Source organism: Grampus griseus, assembly GCF_964374135.1.
Source record: "Grampus griseus genome assembly, chromosome: 5".
Taxonomy (NCBI): domain Eukaryota; kingdom Metazoa; phylum Chordata; class Mammalia; order Artiodactyla; family Delphinidae; genus Grampus; species Grampus griseus.
Window position 1 is genome coordinate 132,531,006 of NC_138998.1, and position 18,369 is coordinate 132,549,374.

General features: G+C 40.7%; 1 protein-coding gene across 1 annotated transcript in view; it reads left to right on the forward strand.

Moving 5' to 3' along the window:
* The window catches only part of ITSN1 (intersectin 1), a 180,515-nt gene that overhangs the window by 147,868 nt on the left and 14,278 nt on the right, over positions 1-18,369 (forward strand). The window contains exons 20-23 of the mRNA XM_082654560.1: positions 7,967-8,214; positions 10,895-11,054; positions 14,465-14,670; positions 15,448-15,530. Of these exons, the coding sequence (XP_082510686.1) occupies positions 7,967-8,214; positions 10,895-11,054; positions 14,465-14,670; positions 15,448-15,530 (697 nt within the window). The remainder of the gene's footprint in view (positions 1-7,966; positions 8,215-10,894; positions 11,055-14,464; positions 14,671-15,447; positions 15,531-18,369) is intronic.

The window sequence follows — 18,369 nt, forward strand, 5'->3', positions numbered from 1 at the left end:
TTAAAAAAAAAAAAAAAAAGCCTAACATTTGAAACTGGATTTTGTTGCAACACAAGGTGCAGAAAAGTAATGTTCTCTTCCTGAAATAAGGAAGTGTTACCAAATACTACGATAAGGAAATGTTACAGATGATCTATATTTTAATGAGTATATATTGCTATTTTTTTTGAAACATAGTCTTGTTACAATGGTACTGAGTCCTTTTCCTCAAACTGACTAGTTAACTACCAGCCCACTAGAAGAATAGAGTGTAGATATACCATGAGAATGAAACATTTCATTAAACATGTATTTTGCCTTGCTTTCAAACCTTTGCTTTCCTGGTGGAGGTTAAAGGGGAATGGGTGAGTGCCTTGTGACTGTCAGGAAGTCTGCATCTTATTAAATGTTTTGTTCTCTTAAATCAGTTTAATTCTGTGTAAGTACACATATCTTTGGGTGTTGTCGTGGCAGTAAAAAGATGTTTTGAGTTTGTGTAGTAGGTTGTGCTTAAAATAGAAAATGAAGAAAAAGGTGTAAAAGTTTGTGTTACCAGGTTTCTGTTTGCTAGATTCCATGAAAGGACTAACTTGAAGTTTCCGTATTGGCAAATTATTAGGTCAAGTCTCTGTCTCAGATCATGGACAAAAATAAGTTCCAAGTAGTGTTAAACTTAAAAGTTAAAATTCTTTTTTAAAAGGCTTTTTTTTTTCCTTTCTTTTTAAGGAGAATATTGGAATAGTTTTCTAAGAAATGCCTTTCTGAGTTAGAACTAGAAACCATCAATGACAAATATGGACAGATTTGACAATATTAAAAAATTAAATCCAGTAGATTGCAAAATACATAGGAGACAAAGGGTCACTATCCATATTACATAAAGACTCTGAAAAGTTAATATGAAAGAAACCCACAGCTTTAAAAAGTTGGCTGAGGATATAAAGAGACATATACAGATGAAGAAAAGTAAATGATTTTAAAAAAATACAAAAAGGGGCTTCCCTGGTGGCACAGTGGTTGAGAGTCCGCCTGCCAATGCAGGGGACACGGGTTCGTGCCCCGGTCCGGGAGGATCCCACATGCCGCAGAGCGGCTGGACCCGTGAGCCATGGCCGCTGAGCCTGCGCGTCTGGAGCCTGTGCTCCGCAACAGGAGAGGCCACAACAGTGAGAGGCCTGTGTAACGCAAAAAAAAAAAAAAAAAAAAAAAAATACAAAAAGATGCTTCTTTCTTTGGTGATCAGGAAAATGTAAATATTAAAAATGAGATAGCATATTTCATCTCTCCAGAGAGCAAGTTTAAGAGTTTGATAATATTAAGCTTTGTCAAGAGTGTAGGAATAGGAAAGTGGATACAGTATACATCGTCAGCATGGTTGTATGAATTGGCTAAGCCATTTGGAGGGCAATTTGGCAGTACCTATTCAAATTTAAAATTCTCATTCCCCTTGACCTAGGAATTCTGTTACTCTCCCTCCTCTAGGCTGTTTTTAGCAAGTGCACAAATAATGTGTCCATGGATGTTCACTGCAGCATTGTTGGTAAAAGCAAACAAGGAACAGCCCAGTATCCATCAGTAAGGGAATAGTTTAAATAAATTGTGATACAGCTAAACAATAAATATAATGAAGATGTTTTTAAAAATTACACAGATCTACATATACAAATAAACTCTAGTAAAAAAGCAGAAACAATATGTATAGCATAATTGCATTTGGTTAAATAAAAAGCTCTGTGTGTGTGTATGAATGTTTTTACGTATATAGTTTACAGTCTCGCGGTATAGGCATCAAACTGTTCACAGTGGTTACCACTGGGCAGTTAGAGAGGTGTCTTTCACGTTTAATTCTATGTAATTCTATATTCATGTTTACAAATGTATTAACATTTGTAATTTTTAATGAAACACTAAAGATAAATCCAACTTTGACAACTATTAACAGAGAATGTGTCCCCAGGCCCGGAATGGTGTTTATTTTATCTCAGACATCCCACATATGTTAACGAAGGGGCTGTGCTGTGAGGTATACTGTATTCTCTTGCGGAGGGGACAGCGTTGGTGTCTTCATTTTGTACCACAAGATGCAGCAAGACACCTCAAATGGCATTCTACTGTATTATGTTTGTGAGGCTAATGATCGGTACCCAACAAGTGGAAATGGACATGTAATCATAGCAATTTTTTTATTTCATGAAGTTTGCAGTTGAGAAACACGATCATGAAAAATATGCAATAGAACATTCCTAGCAATCTGTCTCGGTTGAATAATCAGGAGTTCACTTACTTTTGTGGGCACAGTAATCATCGGCTTCTCAGATTTCTCAAACTTCTCTGAAAAGTAGCTAACTATACCTGTTAGATTTTAGAAGTCTAGCAATGTTTTCTGTTTTAATGTAGGCAGTCTTGGAGGGGGCTTTAAAAAATATTTTGTTGTTAAAAAAACTTGATTATCAGCGCAATTTTCTCCAAAAATATTTTTTCATGATTAACAAAAATTAAAGTGGTATTTTATATATCATCCTGTTCTAAATGTTGTTGATAATACAAAAAAATATAAGATAATTCTCCCACTCATATGTTTAAAATCTCTTTAGAAAAATAGGGAGAAATACATGAAAAGGCCATTGTGTGATGAAGTTCCCAATGAATGCTCACTAACTGCTAGGAATGTAAAAGAGGAAAGAAATCAGAGTGAACTAAGGTGCTCAGGGAAGACTTCTGAATGGAAACATCTTAATTGAGTTTGACCTGGACAACTAAGGCTTAGATACTTTGCAAATCTATGGCCTGTCTTCTGATCTGGAGGTCCCAATACCTGGAGGGTGAATAAGTCCAATTTGATATCCACAATGTATTGGAATAGCATAAGAGATTAGGGACTCCCCTGGCAGTCCAGAGGTTAAGACCACACTTCCAATGCAGGGGGCGCAGATTCGATCCCTGGTCAGGGAACTAAGATCCCACATGCCACGCAGCCAGAAAAAAAAAAAGAAATTGGAACACCTCTGCTCACTGCCATTTTGTTGAAGTTTATCTTAAGAATACAGGCTGATGATCTACTCAGCTGGTTTTAAATGGTGCAGGGCTGAGTGCATCAATCCTGCTCAGGGACCTTAAAAAAAACACAAAAAAACCCCACAACCAATCCAGGGCTCACCCCCAGAGACTGTGGGAACTTTTCATCCATATTTAGGATTCAAAATCTTGTCCAGGTGGTTCTATCAGGGAGTCAGTTTAGGGAACCACTGATCTAACCTAATCTCTTTTCTGTCTGGACTAATCCCAAGTCATTCTGGGAAATATCCTCTTCTTAGAGATATCCAAAAAAGGAGACTTCTTTAGGGGCTGTCAGTCATCAACCCATTAGTTCATTCAGAAAGTTGTTTATCTTCTAATTTAGTGTTTCTTTTGTAACAATTTAAACTCATTCTTTTTTCCTTTCCTTTTCTTGATGGAGAATTGTTTTGGGGTTTTTTTGTTTTGTTTTGTTTTGTTTCGATGTAGTCAGTACCTTTTATTTCCTGCCTTTCTTAGATTTCTATAATCTTAACATCTGAGCCATTGCTGTGTTGAGGGATCAGCACATACCTGATTCCAGGGGTGGACCAAATCCAGCCCGTGCCTGTTTTGTAATAAAGTTTTATTGGAACACATTCAGGCGTGTTCATTTACATATTGCTTACAGCTGCTTTTGTGCTACAGCTGCACAGTTCAGTCACTGCGCAAGTTAAGGAGAATTTTGCCAACCTCTAGATTCGCGCTTTAGAAAACAGTTTTAATATCCTCATCCAGGATCTTAGGGGGAAACCTTTTACTTCCAAACTAGCAAATGTACAAAACGTGCTTCTCCCTACATTCTGCAGCACATCCCAGGCAGCTGCACTGGTGGGTCTAAGTTGGTACACAGTTTAAACCTGCTTGCTGTCCATGCCCTTTGTCCTGCTTGTGAGGGGAGAGGGAATTTCTGTTACCCTTCTTTGTGACAAGGTCAGAGGCTTTAAAAATCTTAGTGTCACCATGAAGATGGCGGTCATGAAGCATATGAACATTGAGAAAAGAAATATTATTGGGTTTCAGCCACGTGTACTTGAACCTGATACGCTATGTGCATTTGACTGTTGCATCAGTGCCCTACAGTATGCAGTGCATAATTATTAACAGTTCGTAGACTAGATCTGTAACATATTCCCAGACATTTAAGCAACATTTGGGGTTTGTGCTTCCCACTTTGATGTTTCACTAGAATGACCCCAAATGCTTTGAGGTGTTGCTGTGGGGCTGATTAAATGAAATTGTATTAAGACCAATATTGTTGGGCTTCCCTGGTGGTGCAGTGGTAAAGAATCCACCTGCCAATGCAGGGGACACGGGTTCGAGCTCTGACCCAGGAAGATCCCACATGCTGCGGAGCAACTAAATCCGCGAGCCACAACTACTGAGCCTGCATGCCACGACTACTGAAGCCTGCGACGCCTAGAGCCCGTGCTCCGCAACAAGAGAAGCCACCACAATGAGAAGCCCGTGCACCGCAATGAAGAGTAGCCCCCGCTCACTGCAACTAGAGAAAGCCCACGCGCAGCAACGAAGACCCAACGCAGCCAAAAATAAATATAAATTAATTAATTAATTTTTTAAAAAGACCAATATTGTTAATATCAAAATCCCCCTGACTTACAGCCACCGATAGATGAATCTACCCTATGTGTGTATAAGTCCACATTATAGCCAGCCACATTACAAAGAAGTTTGTGTGCTTGACTTTGCTTATTCTATCCTAATTTTATGTCCCGTTTTTCCACAAGGGGATTGGCATTTTGAGTAAAGCTTTTCAAATCCAGGAAGGAATATTTCTCATTTTCATATGAGACCCCTTATGCTTTTTCTAAGTGGATAATTTAATGTTAGGAGGGAATTTTTATTATAACCTCTGAACCTTAAAATTAAATTTTAATTACTCATTAAAATTAATGGATTCATATAAGAATAGATCAAACTAATTGAGATTATTGTTTGTTCAAGTTGACTGATGGATTTCCTTGGTTAAAAGTGAAATACTGATTTCACCATTGCCCTCAAGGATGGCAGAAACTCTTATTTGCAGGGATAAGGAGCTGATGTGGCACCCTCTCCCCTTCCTGAGCACACACAAGCACCTTTCAGTGGTGAAGCCTGCTTTCTGTCATATCAGGGGACAAGGCTGGGTGTGATCAACTAGGGTGTGAGCTAGACCTGCCCATAGGGTGGAACATTTCCTCAGGGCTTCAGATCTAATTCCAGATGTCAACCAAAAGTCTGGTTAACCTGGTAAGACCCATGTCTCAAGGGAATGACAGTGGGTCACAGGACATAATTAGGTAAAGCAGCTGGCATTCAAGGAGGTCCAACTAGCTTAGACCAGTAGGAGTTTGATAGGTCGTGATCAGGGATCACATTCCAGCCCCTACAGGAAGATAGGAAGGCCAACCCCGAGGGCCTAAGGTGCTAGACGGGTTTCTAGAGCAGGGAACTCCCCATAGAGAACCAGAAATCTCTGGTTACCTAAAGTAAACAGGGTCAAATAGAGGCCAGGCTTTTAGAACAGGGCAAAAGAGAACTGCAGTAGAGTCAGACCTGGACAACAGGAGAGATGGCTTTAGAAAATCTGTCATTAAGTACGTCTCATATGCCAAGCAGTGTTCTAGATACTTATCATTCTTTACAACAACTATTATAAAACAGGTACTGGTATTATCCTTCATTTTACAGATGAAGAAACCAAGGCACCAAGAGATTACACTTTGCCCAAAGTCAACCAGCTAATAACGTAGAAGTGGTGTTAAAACTGAGGCAGTCTAATTGCAGAGCCCTACTCTTAATCATGACACTTTGCAGTCTTTTTTTTTTTTAATTTATTTATTTAATTTAGGCTGTGTTGGGTCTTCCTTATGGTGCGCAGGCTTCTGATTGTGGTGGCTTCTCTTGTTGCAGAGCACGGGCTGTAGGCGCGCGGGCTCAGTAGTTGTGGCTCATGGACTCTAGAGCACAGGCTCAGTAGTTGTGGCGCAGGGGCTTAGTTGCTCTGCGGCATGTGGGATCTTCCCAGACCAGGGCTCGAACCCGTGTCCCCTGCATTGGCAGGCGGATCCTTAACCACTGCGCCACCAGGGAAGCCCCACTTTGCAGTCTTGAGGCGGAGTGATTGTGTCTGGCTCCAGGTCTTCACTCACTGCTGCCAGACCTTACCTCTGGTCCTGGGACGTGTGGAAGGGGCAGGAACTGGGCTGTTTAACCGGCTGAGAAGCTGGGGAGGCCCCGGCTCAGCCTGACCTAGAAACAGCTGTGTTTCCAGTGCAAAACAGCAATAAAGTTAAAGTGCGTCGTAATCTCACCAATAAATATAAACAAGAGAGAAAAGGCATCTAGCCATTTGAGTTCAGCAGAAAATAAGATCCAAGTGGGAAAAAAATGTCACCTTAAATCCTCACCTGGAGAAACAATTCGGGCTGCCCAGAAAAAGGAAAGAAAGAAGAAAACAATGCTGGGCGGCTGAATGAGAAGTGGCCCACGTGCTCACATTGATACAAGTGTTAGCACCAGAACTGTAAAGCCAAAAATAGAACCTTTGGAAGCAGCGGCTATCTCGGGGAACTCCTTTTTGGAGAATTCTCAGCTTTAAAAACTGCTTTTACCCATGACAATAGGGTTCCTAAGGTAGAGCAGCAAGGAAGCTCTCCTACGGACTGAATATTTTATAAATAACATGCAGAATTAAGTAGGAAGTCCTGTATTCTACTTTCTCCACCCCTACCCCAGGCATTTTTTTTTTAATTCAAATAAGCTAAGAAACATTATACCATATTACTCTACACTGAATACAAACAGATGTTTGGTCCCATAGTTATTTGCTTTGGGTTTTTTTTTTTTTTTAACTGAATATTTGGGTTAGAAAACTGGTATTTTTGCCCCTTTTTCCAAAATCATTGTTAAGACCCTACATACTCATTTCTGTGATTTCGAAAAAGCAACATTAAGGTCCAATGTTTTACTCCTTAGGCAGTATATTATGCAATCAAAATAGGATAAGGTCTCTGACAGAACCTTATTTGACTTATTGTAATGAAAATAATTTCCTACTAGTGAATGTACTTGTCCTCATATTGATCTCCTGTTGCTCATAAAATAGTGAGGGTAACTTCTAAAGATAAGTAGAATCATTCTGGGGATTTTGACTAATCCTTTTGGTCAGAATTAAAATAAAATGCAAGCATTAAAAACACGGGTGTAATAAATCTCTGAAATTTTTTAACAGCGGAATTCTATATTCTCATGTGCATGTTTGTGAATATTAAAGTGAAATTTATACAAAAGAAAACTCTAGTACTTTAATAAAATTAATTGTTGCTGTAAATAATCATTTCCTTAATTTTCTCGTCATGTATCTATGGAGCTTTTAAATGGCTAAACACAGCAGCCAGTTTTACTTGCTGTAGAAACCATCTAAGGCTCTGTTTTTTATCTCCTTGTCCCTATGCTGAATAAGTACTGCTTAGTTTAGAGATTTTTTTCAGAGTGCTAAATTCATATTGATTGCACCCTTTGCTTTCAATTTTAAATAATAAACCTAAGTCAAATTATTTCTAATAATTACATGACTTCCTGAGTGATGAAGTCTGTCAATCACTTTCTAATTCAAAGTAGCTCTAAAAATTTAAACTGTAGGCTTTATTAGGATTCCTTATTGGTCTTAACTGCTATTATTAGGGGAAAAAGAAGAAGCTAAACAGGCACAAAAGACTAAGAACTTGAATTATAGCACCTACTGTTTCCTCAGAGTTAAAGTTTAGAGACCATTTTTCCAGACTCTTAGACTAAGAATAAAGTGAAGAAATGTCTGTGCCGTGTGTTAGTCTGACCGGGTCAGAGGCGGGGGCTTTGTTCTGGTAGAGTGTTTGGTGTCTTTAGGGGTTGATTTAGTTCCACTGAATTAAACTTTATGACTTTCCTGCAGGTGGATGAAAGCCAAACTGGAGAACCGGGTTGGCTTGGAGGAGAATTAAAAGGAAAGACAGGATGGTTCCCTGCAAACTACGCAGAGAAAATCCCAGAAAACGAGGTTCCTGCCCCAGTCAAACCAGTGACTGATGCTGCCTCCACCCCTGCACCCAAACTGGCTCTACGTGAGACCCCTGCTCCTTCCGCGGTGACCTCTGCAGAGCCCTCCACGACCCCCAACAACTGGGCCGACTTCAGCTCCACGTATGTGTAGGATGCTACTTCTGATGATTTTTGAAATCCCAGCTTAGTGATCTTTTAAGTGTTGTTATAGTCTTGGGTTGTACCTCTGAGTAATTTTCATGGCCACTTTCTCTGGTCTTCTGGCAAATTGTGGATTGCATTCTCTGACCCGGATTTAACTATATCATTGCTCAACAGTGATTTGCCCTGGGATAAAGTTAAGCCTATGACCCTTGTTTTGTTCAATAATTTGTCTGTATCTTACATTCTTGTGGAAGAAATGGAGAACTACAGTTTCCTAATAATGTGCTTGACACCCATGACAGCAAATATTTAGAGTCATTTCCTGCACGGAAATAGCACTTTTTTTTTCCTGGACAGAAACAGAAATTGAATTTAGTCATGTGGTTTTGAATAAGATAGAAAGCTGTTTCCTGTGAAGCTTTTCTCTTTCATCAGTCCTGTACAAACGTACACCAGAGCGAAGAGATGTGTACTCTTGGCCACTGTTCGTGCTATGCCTTTGGTCATCAGGAAATGGCATTAAAAACAGTGTGTAAGCAGAGGTTTGAAAGCAGAGATGAAGCCGCTGTCCACGCTTCCAGTTATAGGACTGGTCTAGGTGTGCAGTAGTCTAAAAATATTTTATACTGGCTTTCAAGTAAAAGGGACGTAAGAAGTGTTTAAAATTTGTTTTCAAGTCTGATCATCTTTCAGAAGAAACAAATTGAAGGCAAGGAGTCAGGGCTTAATGTTGGAGAAAGACCAGGTGGAGGAAATAGAGGAAAGAGAGGTGAGTGATGACCAAAGGCAGGAGGAAGTAGAGGGAAGGATGTAAGGAATAGCAAGTTTTTCATACTTACATTTTCACATAAATGGTTGAAAGTGCTAAAGAAGGTCCTCCCTATCTAATCTCTGCTAAAAAGTAGTCTTTTATTAGATGATTGAAAACAAGTGGAAATTCTCCTCTCGATTTTTTTTCTTAATTGAAGTATAGTTGATTTATAATATTGTGTTAATTTCAGGTGTACAGCAAAATGATTCAGTTATATATCAGTAAGTCCCCTCGTACGAACCTTCAAGTTGCGAACTTTCAAAGATGTGAACGTGCGTTCGCATGTCCAATCACATAAGTCAGTTCACGCATCTGGCGTACATTGTCACATGGTTGTGTTTTTGTGTACTTTACTATACTGTACTGTATAGAGTACAGTAGTACAGTATCTTTATTTCAACCCCAGGATGTCGGGAAGCAAGCATAAAAGCAGCAATAATGTAGCTGGTACTGAACTGTACTTTTCAAGGTATTATATTGTAAGATTAAAAATGTTTTATTTATTTTTGTGTTTGTTTTTTATGTATTATTTGTGTGAAAAGTATTATAAACCTATTACAGTACAGTACTATATAGCCGATTATGTTAGTTGGGTACCTAGGCTAACTTTGTTGGACTTATGAACAGATTGGACTTTCGAATGCGCTCTTGGAACAGAACTTGTTCATATGTAGGGGACTTACTGTATATATTTTTTCATATTCTTTTCCATTATAGGTTATTACATGACATTATAGTTCCCTGTGCTGTATAGTAAATCCTTGTTGCCTGTCTTTTTTGTGTATAGTAGTTTGTATTCCCTTGTCCTGATTTTGATTGAAAAGTTCTGACTTGGGCTTCCCTGGTGGCGCAGTGGTTGAGAGTTCGCCTGCCGATGCAGGGGACACGGTGTTCGTGCCCCGGTCCGGGAAGATCCCACATGCCGCGGAGCGGTTGGGCCTGTGAGCCGTGGCTGCTGGGCGTGCGCGTCCAGAGCCTGTGCTCCGCAATGGGAGAGGCCCGCGTACCGCAAAAAAAAAAAAAAAAGTTCTGACTTTTGAAACTAAAGCTTACACTAAAATTTTAAGAAGACAAGTGCTGTGTTTTCCAGGATTTTGTTTTGCTGTGGATCCAGTCAGTGTTACTCTCTTGCTCGATAAATGTGTGGTCTGCAACTCTCCTGCTATAATTCCAGGCTTCTTATTTTCCAAACCCTGAATCAGGATGTGCCATCTATCAAAGGAAATATTCTAATTTTCAGATTTGTTTATGTCTTATAAAGATTTTTAAAAAGTCAATTGAATTTAAATCTGCACTGACACAGATGTGTTTATTTAAAATTATAAAATCGCAAAATTAAAACCATCCCTGATATCAGGACAACAGGTTGCTGTAAGGATACCACTGGTAGTTACCATAGTATCCAAGCACATGGCCTGGTGCTTGCTGTGTGATGATGGGACAGAGAGATGCACCAGCCGCTGGGCTGGCATGTTTTCATATGTGGTGCGAAACTTCTTTTTGCTTATTTAGGATTGTCGTTACAAATGAAGATAATGATCACGAGAGGATGTTTCTCTGGTGCTTTCTCCTTGCAAAGTACTTCTCTATGTGGTATTTCATGTGACCCTCACAACTAACGAGAGTGGCACAATATTGTTCCCATTTTATCAACGAGGAAATCAAGATTCAGAGAAACGACTAGAATTTGCCTGAGACCCATTGCTAGTGTGTGACGGTCAGACCCAAACCCAAGTCCAGTGCTCTTTCCCCCCTCCTTGTTCTTAAACAAGCCCCAGGCACATCCTGGGTGTATGTTTATGGGGGGAGAAATGTCGGTGCATCAGGAAGTCCTTGCCACTCACGGTGGCGTGCTTCGCCTTCCAGGTGGCCCACCAGCACGAACGAGAAACCAGAAACCGACAACTGGGATGCATGGGCAGCCCAGCCCTCCCTCACCGTTCCGAGCGCCGGGCAGTTGAGACAGAGATCAGCCTTCACTCCAGCCACAGCCACGGGCTCCTCTCCATCTCCTGTTTTAGGCCAGGTAACAGCATCGATGGGAGCAGGGAGGACCTCAAGTGCCTGTGTGGGGCGGACAGATTCAGCCAGTGCTTGTTGTCAATGTCATTTAGGAGTAAAGCCTCATTATATGCATCTGGGTCGGCTGGCAGGGCGGGATCCAGTTCACATTTTCCCAGTAGAGGGAATAGTGACAGTTCAGAGGATGGAGTTCAGACATTTGAACTCCATCTTGAACAGTGGGTAAGAGCTTCTTAGGAAACGGAGAGGGCTGGCATGTCAGACAGAAAATACTGTGAGGGTGTCACAGCATTTTTAATCAGCTCTACTCCAGTATAAAATAAAAAGATAAAAAGAAAATAATGTGAGGAGAGGCTTTAGGTAGGAGGTCAGAGAGTGTTTCAGGAAAGTCGTGGGTCAATCCATTTGGCTAGACCATTGAATATTTACCCAAAAAGATAGACCGATTACAGATTAATGGGAAGCTCTTAAATGCCTTGCTAAGAAAGTAATTTCTGAAAGGATAATAAGTAAAGGAATTTATTCCCTTATTTATTTACTTAATAAATAAAGGAATGAAATTTCTATAAATTGTCAAACCAAACAGTGAAATTGCCCATCTGGCAGGCATTTGGGGTCAGGGACAGTTTCTGCTCGGGGAACAGCCAGAGTGAACACAGGCTCCGGGCAGATTCACGTGGAGGGTGGTGTGTGCAGGAAGATTCGAGTCGGGGACACAGGGGCACTGACAACAGTTGAAGAGGGTGGAGCCCCAGTGCCTGTGGGAGCAAAAGGGAAAGGAAAGGTCTGGGACTGAGAAAAAGATTTGACTTTACAGGGGAACAAGGAAGGCAGAAAGAGAAATTGATTTTTAGCGAAAAGAAGTTGGGTTTTAGACGTGTTAATTTTAAGGTGAGAGGGGGACAGCCAGGTCATTCTGTCTGGCAGGAATTGGGACATAGATCAGATCTCAGGAAATGAGTGAGCTCTTCAAAGGAGAGAGAGTGCACGAAGATGGAAATTGCACAGAGCGTGTGTCTTCTCTGACCTGGAAGTAGGGCAGCTCCTGAGAGGAGCTGTTCCTTTTCTTTGCATCTGTTCCAGCTCAGCAGGTGGCACAAGTGTCATGCTCAGCCGTGGTGACTCTGGTGGAGGAGGGCTCAGGACCAGGAAAATGAGGCGAAGTTGAAGGCTGTTTCCAGAAAGCGGGGGTGGTGGTGCTCATATTATTAAAGGCGGTGGTCTGGGCAAAGAGGCAAGTAGAACATATCTGTGAACCTAAGTGGGAGAAGCATTAAAAGCACAGAAAAGAAGACAGGCTTCTTTTTCTTCTGGGAGAGGAAGGGTGAAGAGAGGTTGGAGAAAGAGGGAAAGGAGATCAGGTTGTGCTCTGGGCAGCTTTTTCAGGAGGGGCGCCCGAGGGCCTTCGGAGCATGCATAAAAGGAATTGCGTAAAGAACGATGAAGCCTGACGTGGCTGAATTTAACCTGAACGTGTAACTGGTCATCACACATTATCTTGGCTTTCTTCAGCAATACTGCACAGTTTGGGACTAGAAATAATAATAGTAACATAAGCCACCCCTGTTAAGATTATTACTCTCATAGCTGCTCTAAAGATAGATCCTGTTACACTTTCTTAACCACCTTTTGAAGAAAGTGTCTCTGTTTTAGAGATGTGGAAACTGAGGCCTGGAGAGATTAAACAGTTGTCCAAGGTCACACAATTAGTAAGTGACAGACTTGGAATTCAAACCCAGAGTCCGTGTTCTGCCTGATTCCATGCTGGTTATTCAGGCGTCTCCACGTGGAAAGATGGACAGGGCAGGTGCAGCAAAGATTTCTCGGGGTGAGAGGTTATGAAATACTGGAGCCCAGGTGAAATGGCAGAGACTAAACGGAAGTGATGGAGAGGATTGGGCAACACAGAAGCACTGAGATCCACGGCTCCGGTGTGAGGCTCCCTGCAAGCACGAGGTGGGGACACGGTGGGCAGAGACTCTGTGGTCCTGGGGGGCGTTTGGAATCCAGAGACCCCTCCTCAGTTCTGAAGACTGGGTGGAGTGTACAGTCGAGATGGAAAGAAATAGGGATGTCATAGGTCTAAGAAGGCGAGAACCCATGGAGACCAACATGGAAGCCGAAACTCTTTGACCTCTCATAAATTCTCCACTTGTCAGACATAATCACAGTTAAATGTCATTATGAAAATATCTTGTACAGGCAAGTCCAAGTTGGTTCTGAATGAACTGTCATTGGGCATTATCCCTTGTTCTTGTCCATTTACGTATATAATTGAAAGTTGATGTTGTTGTATTTTTTAGTACTGTTTTAAGATACTGTAACTGTTTTATGTTACAGTCTTAAAAAAGGTAATAAATGCCTCACCCCACCTTTCCAGCCTCACCTCCTACTCCACCCCTCCATGAGACTAGGCCACATGCACCCCCAGATCGCGCTTCTCCTCCTGGACCTTGCGGGACAGCGTCGCGCGGCCGTGCCCTCCGCCTGGAGTGCCCCTCCTCCGAAGCCCTAGCTACCAAAATCCTTCTCATCCTTCAAGGCTCAGCTCAAATGCTGCCTCCTCTGTGAAACTCCCCATGTTGCCCTCAGGCAGCATTAATCCCTCTTTTCTCTCTGTTCCGGCAGTGAATAGTTGGAACCTCTTCTTAGCCTATTTCATTCTGCCGGGTGGTAGGCATAGTTGTTTGTATCTCTTTCTTCCTCATTAATTATGAGTTCCTTGGTAATAATATCATACTGCCCATTTTTATAGTGCTTTCTGGTTAATAAAGTGTTTTAACCTAAATTATTTGGGGGAGCAGAGATGGCATTTTATTCATCTTTGTATATGGTTTGCATATAGATGTATTTACAGTAAATGAGGATTACAGTGGATTTATGCTTGCCAAACCCCTGTTCCTCTAAAAAGGAACTGAAACAAGCCTAATCCAATGCAAGGTGTATTTCCCTGTGTCCACCTAAACTAAGATATCAGTTAATTACCTTTTGAGATTTTATAAGGTTTCTGCTCTGGTATTAATCCCCCACTAAACACCCAAATCCGATTGGAAATTGGCAGGAGTGGGAGTGCCCTGAGCAACTTGAGACTTAAAATAGAACCCAAACAGAAAAGGCACACAGCCGGGTGCAACAGAATAAACACGACCTCCTGGCTTGTTTAAATAGAGAATTCTAGATGGCCCGACCACGGCTTTGTGAATAGGCTAGCAGATTTTCACCTCCACTTTTGGAAATAAACAGTTACTGAAAACAGTGGAGCATGTGGCACCAGTGCTGTGCTGAGGCAGGGTCCTCTGCGGCTGAGCATGTGCCTGCGTGTGCCCGTCGCAGGGGAGGAGCCGGTGTTCACGTCACCTGAATGGATAACAAATCACAGAGTGATGAGAGGTCCTTTATGTTCTTCCACACAAGGGCGAAAAGGTGGAGGGGCTACAAGCACAAGCCCTGTATCCTTGGAGAGCCAAAAAAGACAACCATTTAAATTTTAACAAAAATGATGTCATCACAGTCCTGGAGCAGCAAGACATGTGGTGGTTTGGAGAAGTTCAAGGCCAGAAGGGGTGGTTCCCCAAGTCCTACGTGAAACTCATTTCAGGGCCGATAAGGAAATCTACGAGGTATGTTTGTATTTATCTGCTTCTATTGGATGAAAACCATGTCAGGCATGAAATTATTGTTTGCACTAGTTAAGATTCATAGATAGGAGTTGCAGGATTGTTTTGTCTTTAAACTGGATCTTTTAACTGCAAAAATTAGGGTACATGGCAACAGGGGAGAGCCTCTTACAGATAAATGGTCATTTTTTTCCTTGCTCATAGAAACCTGTATATCCTGTTTTTCATTGACTTATGCATGAGGGAATTCTACTCTGAGACCTGGAACATTCTTGTGGATTTGTTGGAGATTATGCCCCTCTTCATGCTTAGTATCCAGTACTGTTCCAGACGTACAGGACTACTTAGAGGCCCAAAGCATTTGGGAAAATTTATGGAAGAATGAATTATCTTTTTCATTAGGAAACTTATAGCATGCAACCTTAACATAAAGGTTGTTGTTTAATTGTTCTAACCATGTAGGTGGTCAAAACAAATTATGAGCTTCAAGAAGAAATGAAGAGCAAAATTACTGAATGAGCATCTGTCAGTCATGCTTTGAAATAGACCAATACATTAGCTGTGTATCCAGCAAAGCAAAGTGCTGACAAACAAGGATGTGAGCTTAGAATCAGGCCTCTGTGGCCCCTTGTGATGTGTTTTGACTTAGCTGAGTGCATCTATTTCAGCTGTAGATTATCAATGCTTTAAATGTTAAACAGTTTTTAAAAAGAAAAGTCAGTGTCATTTGTACTGTTTTCTTTGAGGGCGAAAATTAAAATACTTTCCCCCCTCTTCCAGCATGGATTCTGGTTCTTCAGAAAGTCCTGCTAGTCTAAAGAGAGTAGCTTCCCCAGCAGCCAAGCCGGCCGTGTCAGGAGAAGGTGAGAACCTGACTCAGATCATGTTCTTTAGAAGGTGGAGGGAATCGTGTAATACAGTGAATGTTGGAAATGAAGTTGGATTTCATGTTTAAATAGTTTACATTAATTTACGTTCATTATATTAAACTCTAAGCTAAAATGAGGTTTAGCTCTTCACAAAGTCATAGTACTTTATGGAGACTTTCAAAATACTATCAGATATATTGATCATAAAAACTGAATTTTCTAATTATGTTTGATTATGAGCCCTTTGACTCTTGAAAGAGGCCCATCACAGTCACTAAGGACCAAGTTCTCTGAGCATCTCTACAGGTAATTTGTGGTAGTTGCTATTTTTCTGACTTTATACAGGTAAGTATTAAGGCTTAAAGCCATAACTATACAGTTCAGGAAAACTGTCACAGTAACGTCAGTGCCATTTGTACCCCAAATGAAACAGAAGTTTCATTTCTGTGTTCCATGTAAATAACCACAGCAGATTATTTAGGCCTAAAAATTGTATTTTGAGTGTTTATTACACAAATAATTAATTGCTTTATTTCCTCTTCTTCATGACATAATCTTTTCGATTATATATGCCAATATATAGTATAGGTTTAAAAATGAACAAAACCTGCATAATTCAGGCTCTAATGGTAAAAATCTCATGTCTTTTCTTCATTTGGTCCAGCCATTATCAGAGTACTAAGTGAAGAATGAGCGCTACCCAAGTTAGACAGGCTTTCCATGTTGAAGTATGAACAGTGTTTGTAGCTAACAGATGTCTACACAACTGTATAGTAGTTTTTCATAGGTTCCTTGAATAAATTCCACGAGGGTGGAATCTTTCGTTCAGTTTGTTTGCCATTATGAGACTTACATTTCTTAGAAACTTTGCCTTATGAAAAATAGAATTATTAAAGCAATTGTTTCAATGGAGACAGCAAGGGTTAAAATTTAATGGTATTTCAGGTAGTAACAAAGTTACTTTTTCAAGAGGAATTTCAGAAGTAAAAAGTTTTTTTTGGTTTATAGGTATAGCTGTAAAACTTCATCATCACTGAACAAATCCAGTATTTTATTGTATCCAGTTTTTGCCATTACTGCCAAAACAATCATTAAGATAGTTCTCTTCATACATTTTTTGTCATCTTAATGACTTTTTTATCCACTGTTAGGAGAACAGGCAAGAAGGTCTTTTAAACACAGCACGTGTAGTCAGTATTATGTCAGGCAAATTATGTGTGCCTCCCGTCCCCCCAAATTCAGTGTGTTATATCCATTCAGTCTCACTGGAGCACCAGAGTTTGTATCCTGACTCTCTCACCTAGTGACCATTTACTTTTAGTCATGCCTTAACTCCCTCATCTGTAAAATGGGCATAATAATCACCACTTGAGGTAGGAAATTATTACAAGGCTTATGAGATAATAGTGTAAGCTTTTGGAATAAAGGTCAGTAAATGTCTGCTACTCTTATTTCCTTTTTGCTTCATTTCCTGGATTTATCGATAGTCACTTAAAGCAGTGAGCTTTCTCATCCAAAGGCTGGGTTTTTTTGTTTTTGTTTTTAGCATCTTTATTGGAGTATAATTGCTTTACAATGGTGTGTTAGTTTCCAACAGCTGGGTTGATGAATGTTGATTTGTTTTGAAACATTGTACAGAGAGAGGCCTCTACGCTTGAGGCCTCAACAAGTAGGTTACAGATGAACCACACACATCCTTAAAGTTGGGCAACAGAAGAGAGTTAAATTCTAACCTTGGTTGACATTTATTACATCCATTGTGAAATGATTTAGGTATTAGAAATTTGAGGAGAGATTGCTGACTTTCTGGAGGGGTGTGAGAGCGCACTGACATCTGAAATTCTGAGAAAAGATACTTAATTATATTAATGGACCACTTATCAGTACTGTATTAAATGTAATCAGATTTCACGTAAACCAGAAACCAGATTAAATAGATGGTTAATTTGGTTAGCTCTTAAAATATGGGCTTGGGAATTGCCAGTGCCCTGTGTTACGTGTCTGGGGAAGAGGGTCTGAGTGGTGAGGAGGCCCCGCATAGCGGTCCTCACGTCTCCCCATTTTCATTGAATCCAGAGGGTCCTCGCAGATGCCTGCATGCACACAGGGCAAGTAAAGCCACAGTCTTTCCTGTCTCCTTGGTATCTTCTGCTGCAGTGTGAAGTTCAGCTAGAGTTCACACTTCTGAAGTTTCTTAAGCATTTCGAAAGTGACTTCAAACTTTGGATCCATTTTAAGAAAGTGACTTTTAAGTGCAGGAATCACTGGGAAAAGGATTGATTGCCAAGGATCCAATCTGAAATGGCCAAACATGAGCTAAGGAACAAGTAACGGAACAAAATGAAAAGGGAAGGGTCAGAATGTTGAGAAATCCGAAAAAGGAATATATTAATGAAAAAACAATGTCCTTATTCAAGCTGCCAAACTTTGATTTCCTTGTGCGGGAAATCATTTTTCCAGTTTTAACTGTGGAGGTGTGTGTCACCAGTGCTGGAGGGCTAAAGACAGAGAGGCTTCTGTTCTGCCTTGTACATTTGGATGACCTTGTATCTCGGGGTCTGCTGGCCTCAGCCTACAGGTCAGCACAGGGAGGCTGAAGCAGCCCCTTGGAGAGCTGCCCACATTAGCATAAGCATTAGGAGGGTTTGTGTTTTTTGGTGTTTGTTTTAGCTTTCATTAGTGCCTCCTGCAGAGGCTCTTATAATTAGGACTAAATTAATGTAGTCCTCCATACTAAATTAATTTACATTAAGCTCTGCATTTAAGGACTATCATATGAAATTTTAGCAAGAAACACTCCATCCATCATCCATCATAAAATGAACTTTTCCGG